Source organism: Palaemon carinicauda, chromosome 40, assembly GCF_036898095.1.
Source record: "Palaemon carinicauda isolate YSFRI2023 chromosome 40, ASM3689809v2, whole genome shotgun sequence".
Lineage (NCBI taxonomy): Eukaryota > Metazoa > Arthropoda > Malacostraca > Decapoda > Palaemonidae > Palaemon > Palaemon carinicauda.
Window position 1 is genome coordinate 63,135,871 of NC_090764.1, and position 6,000 is coordinate 63,141,870.

At 33.1% G+C, this 6,000-nt stretch overlaps 1 protein-coding gene across 2 annotated transcripts in view; it reads left to right on the forward strand.

Annotated features, from left to right (window-relative positions):
* Positions 1-5,265, forward strand: part of LOC137631816 (chromobox protein homolog 7-like) — a 156,490-nt gene extending 151,225 nt beyond the window's left edge. Inside the window, exon 6 of one of the 2 annotated variants that reach the window (XM_068363814.1) lies at positions 4,312-5,265. In XM_068363814.1, the coding sequence (XP_068219915.1) occupies positions 4,312-4,488 (177 nt within the window). In that variant the 3' untranslated portion in view covers positions 4,489-5,265. Of the gene's footprint in view, positions 1-892; positions 1,097-4,311 lie in introns of those variants that run through there. The other variant, XM_068363813.1, reaches the window with a different exon arrangement.
* The last annotated feature ends 735 nt before the right edge of the window (positions 5,266-6,000 follow it).

The window sequence follows — 6,000 nt, forward strand, 5'->3', positions numbered from 1 at the left end:
TGATGACTTGAGCTAAGGTACTAGAATTCTTTAGAGACATTCTATTAACTAGCTGAAAGTTGAATATTATTTCAATACTTGCCCAACATTAATTGAGCCTGACTTCTCCACATCTAATAGGGAAATGTTCAGTGTTTTAACTAAAGCTGTTCTTTCAAAGCTTTGTAGCACAGTTAATGTTATGTAAATATTGAAAAGATTTTGTTTTTATTATGCCTTCCTGGGTTTTACTCTAGTTTGCCCAATTCAAGATAAGCAGGCGTCTTTCTCATCAAGAAATTTGCATTGAGGGCAATGAAGGGATAACTTTAGGTGTTTTGGTATGGGACAAAGGCAGCGACGATTTACCGAATTATTAAAACCTGTTTACTTTGTCTTTAAAGCAATATTGTAGACAAGGATATAAGAGGAATGGCTACTTCTTAATTTCATGAAAAAACATTCCTGGAAAAAGTAATGAGTGCAGCATAAAGTTATTAAATTTTGTGTATAACTCCTTTTGCTTTTTAGACAACCATGTTGTGGCAGAGGACATTTTAAACAAAAAGTAATATCTTGGTCTTGACAGTGAGTTGAGGTATTTTCACTTCTTCAAGAACCGTTCTGTTGACCAGCCCTCGTTTGCTTCCTTAATGGAAGTCCTTTTGGAAGGACTTTCAATTATAGGGTCATATGCTTTGCAAATTTAATCTCCATTTAGTAGTTACAAGAAAAATTACTAGACCTTCGTCAACCTTGGATTGCCTTAAGTAAGTCTACTTGGGTGAGAGTATTTTGTTATTTACTAATACGCTAGTACCCCCATCAAGTCTTTAATTGGCTTTGAGAGACTTGATTTTCAACATACAGTAGGTCGCAATTTCAGCCTATGTTATATAAGTTTCCTTTACAGGAGAGTCCCAAATTATGTGAGAATTTGGTCGATCAATGGCCCCTTATAAATGGAAAATTGCATATTTCGAAACACATTGACAGGAATAATTCCATTAGAGCCATGGCAAACGGCAACTTATTCGGATGTTTTTCTACCCATTTTCTTCAATACTTTCTATGTACTATACTGTATTTTTTCATATATTAAATTGTTCATATAAATAAATGAAACATTTGAAATGTTTTAGTTTCAGTAAATTGAGAACAAGGTTAAAATTGCGATCAGGATGGTTGTAATATCACATATTTTCCTTATAACACTACCTAAAATTAGGACAAATTTTAATGAATTTTTCACATCTGTTTTATAAAACGAGTGGTGAATAAGAAAACCATCACTTTATTGACTAGCTTTTGTTGTATCATTAAAAATCCAAAATTAACAAAATAAAGGCAGTTTTATATCATGCGTTTCTTAAACACGCCAAAATGCACACTATCTGAAATGGAAACCATTGTTTCGATTACATTCATCTTTGATCATAACGAACAGACAAAATGCATTTATACATCTGTGTTTAGGTTAGTTTTTGCAGCAACAGCTATCTTTCCAAATATTGATTATATAATGATTCTGTTATTACCAATGTTGCTTTACTAACTTTTTCTTAGAACTTAGAAATAAATGAGATGACTGCGATTAATATATTGTTTATCCTAAACACGCCGCCTAAAACGGAAAGCTTCTGTTAGTTTATGTTCCATCGTTGATCATAATGAATAAACGCATTAAACATATATGATCAAAATTATAACTAATGATATTAAGAGCTTTTAGTAAATATGTTATTACTAATATTTTACCTACTATAAATTCTTACATATTTAGCAAAACAGAAAAACCATTTTGTTTGCGTTTAATCAACAATACTGTAACAAACTGCGGCCAATGAAAGTATGATAATTTCCGATAATTCTAAACTGTCACGAAGGATAATTGTCCATTCCATATTCAAAATACTTTCCTTTACTTCAATTATAAGTCAGCTTCATAACATGTCAACCTGTACCCACCTCAATCGTGGAATATGCAAAAAGTGAAGAAAGTAATAGACTGGTTTTTAAAGTCATCAAACAATTTGGTTACTGTTATAATATTCGATGGTGTGAGATTGAAGAAAGTGAGGATAATATGAATTGTGTTGGATTTTTTATTGCATAGGAATGCACTTAAATGACTGCTATAGCGCACCCTGGTTGATAAAGAAATTAAAATATTGCCAGCTTTATCAGTGAGTACTAACTGAAACTTTGTGAAAAAAACAAAGATTTCATTTGTGTGGATGTGTGCGAGAGAGAGAGAACGAGCGAGAGCGAGAGAAGTTATGAAGAGAGAGTGTTAGGTAGAGAGAGGCTTTTATATACCCTGTACTACACAAAAATACATCTTTGTAAAGAAAATCTATGCAGTTTTAAAGTATAGTATAAGACTGAAAATATTTTGCCGACTTGTTACCGAAAGCTAAGCTATTCATTGCCGATTAGCAAACCTAGCCTATGTGTGAAAACCTTGAAAACCCACTGGGAAAACAAAAATAAATCTAATATATATTCATACTATAGTAGACAATATAAATGCTTTAATATACCATTATTAACACAACCATTAAAATTATCAAAGGGTTAGAGAAAGATAAAGGTTACCGAGAATAACTACAACTCCATGTTTATATTTTGTCAGCTGGAGTTGCTTATTAGTTAAAAGTTGATTTCATTATTATAGAATTTTTTCTCAAATAGGCTCTTTATTATGAAATCAAGTCAATAAATTGAGAGGTAATTATAGTTTGGTTTAATTTATTACCAGTTATTGCACCTTTACCTACCAATATACTTGCAAAGACAATAGATTTGATACTTTTGTGGCACTCGACTTGCAGATTTTGAACAGCTTAGCAGATACATTAAATTTATTTTTGAAAATTAGCGACCGCATAAATGAAATCACACAATTTGAACACTCATAATTTGGGAGCGCCCTGTACTTGTGCTGAACACAGAAATGTTACTTGTAACCTGCTAGGCACCCAGCCACCCATTGGGATATTGGTATCGAGTTTTTGGTCCTGGTCAAGTAGTATTACATTGGATCCCCCTCTGGTTACAGTTCATTTTTTTTTTAACCTACACATGCATAGAATAGTTTGGCCTATTATTTGCACAATCTCTGTCTTCATATACCTGACGACATTAAGATAACCAGAAAATTATTTTTTGCTGAAGGAACTACTGCATTGTAATTGTTCAGTGGCTACTTTCCTTTTGATAAGGATAGAGAGACTTTATCTATGGTAAACTTCTTGTAGAAGAATGCTTCAAAATCAAACCATTGTTCTCTAGTCTTGGGTAGTGCCATAGCCTCAGTACCATGGTCCTTTACTGTTTTGAGTTCAGAGTTCTCATACTTTAGGGTACACTCGGGCACACTACCAGTTTCCTTATTTCCTTTCCTCACTGGGCTATTTTTTCCTGTTGGAGCCCTTGAGCCTTTAGCACCCTGCTTTTCCAACTAGTGTTGTAGCTTAGCAAGTAATATTTTATTTAAACCAGATGCTAACATTTATAAGCTTCCATGTAATGTACAATACAATACTTTGTTATTGTACGACATTGAAACCGCCATAAGGTCAGGTAAAACTGAATAACCGGTTTTTAGTATATAATACTCGAGATGCGCAGCGTAGTATCATAACTGATTACAGTGTGTTGAACCATTATAAAGGTGTATTTTAGGGTTGATTTATTTAACTTTCCTTAATTAGTTACTACAACCTACATTCCAGTCAGTGTGGGAATTGGCAAAGTGAATGTTGGATAAGACTAGATGAAACTGGAAATAGAATGATTGAAATGAAATTTATTTCAATATTCACCCAAATTCTTTTGATTCCTCCATACCCTCATCTAGTTGGGGCAAAACATTAATGGAGTTTTCCAACATGGCTCCTCCCTACATTTTAGTAAGCACAATGTACTGTATTAATAAGGATTTCCAGCAAGGCAGCCACCAATGGTTGTGTATAGCATTAGTTGTAGTCATCGCATAATGAATGTTAGAGAAGTATTGAAATATATTTGTTTCTATGCTGGTGCTGAAGGACTCCCTGTCCAGTGCCAGGCCATTGGCCTCAAATCATTAAATCCAATGCAATCTTAATAGTAGTAAGTTGTCACAGAGGTTTTGAAACTTGATCAAAGCAACTCTTTCTCACAGTTTTTCTCTTGAGAGTAACTGTAGTTTAAAAGGATTTTGTTATGATTAGTGTTCTAATAAAGGCTTGATTGTAAAATGTTAGTTTAATTAATAATTTTACCTTTTTAAAATTAATTTGGTTAAAACAATGATCTGAGTAAAGTTGGAATATTTTCTTGTTACAGATATTAGTTGCTCCCGATCCAAGCTACTGGTACAATCGAAATCCATTGGCTGATGAAATATTTATAACAGACGTCACAGCAAATCTCATTACTGTTACCATACGCGAGTGCAAAACACGACAGGGATTCTTTAAAGGTACCGACGAGAACCAGAATTCACAGTCTTCAATCAAGTGATTTAAACCTTTTTTTTGGATTTTATTTAAACTGAGCACTAATGTATGTATACACTATACGTATTATGAAATAAATTTTCTCTGGTTTTGCATAATTATCTATGCAGAAAATGAGAATTGACGCAAACTAAATATATTTCTTTGTAAACCATTATTGACCCAAACACATAACGCACTGATTCAGTGATTTTGGAACGAGCAAGTGCATGTAGACTTTTGTCATATTTTACTAGTGTAATTGCTTCCATATACTGTACAGGTTATCATGTGGTGTCATTGAGTGGCACTTCACTCTTACTTTATCTTGAAAACAAGAAATATCCTGAGTATTATTAAACTGTATAGTCTTCCAGTTCTGGTGGTTGGCAGTTGGACATGTACTTGGGGTATGTAAACGATAAAGAACTGTACCTGCAAAAAAAAAAAATAGTTGTAATGAGAAATGACTACTGTACTGTACATTATTTTTTATTAGAGTATGAATAATTCTGCAATTTTGGTTTTGGGTGCAGAAACTCCATGATATTTTGTATTATATGTAATTTTTAACTGTATATTTTTTCCAAGTAATATATCCTGAATTGGTACTGTATGCATAGATGTATCGAACATAATCCTGATAAAGTCTTCTTTTTTCCTGTCTCCTTTTCTCCTCACGTCTCTCTCTTTCTAAGTCTATTGTTTCTTGGAGCCCAAATGATAAAATACTTTTGTAGATACTAGAGTTATGATAATATATATTTTCACTTTCATTTTGAAGTTTTATATCAAGTTATAACTGATTTAGGGCTGACAAGGTGACGGTAGAGTTATAAGAGAACAGTTTATGTGTAAGTATTTAAGATTTTCCTGCCAAAGAAAAAATTATTGTGTTTACTTCATTTAATTAAAAGAAATTTTAGTACAGTTATAATTTGTGTATTTTTTAATCCCAACTGTAGATTTATCAAGTCTCCAAGACATCTTTAAATTATGAATCAAGCCAAACATTTTAGTTAGTACTATATCAAACTATATGTATGGTAGAGAGTACCATTATTTTTCTTTCCAGAAAGACATGCTTAACTTATTGATAAAATGAGAAACAGAACTTACATGCACAGCCCTTACTTTAGGTATCCATCTCCCTTGATGGAGGAATACCTAAATGTGGTTAGGGCAGGATCCTAAATGCCTACAATTTGTCCCCAGGTCTATGTATAAGAATCCTACCTTTCTTTGTTTGAACAGTGTGGTATTCATACCCCACTACTGTGTTAAAAATACTTTAAAATGCCTAACCATTTCTTTGTAAGGAAAGAGGTTTGTCTACAGCATCATTGCAGTGATTTTCCACAGATTTGGAGAAAGGGTCATAGGAACATATTTGGTGCCTGGAGGGAGAGGTATCCTTCAGGGACTGAAGATGATCATGATGGGGATCTGTTCTGCTTCATTTCCTCCACAATGTTTTTCTATCAAAATTGAATCACTTAAATGAGGCCATCCAAATTGGTACCATGTTTTAATGCTA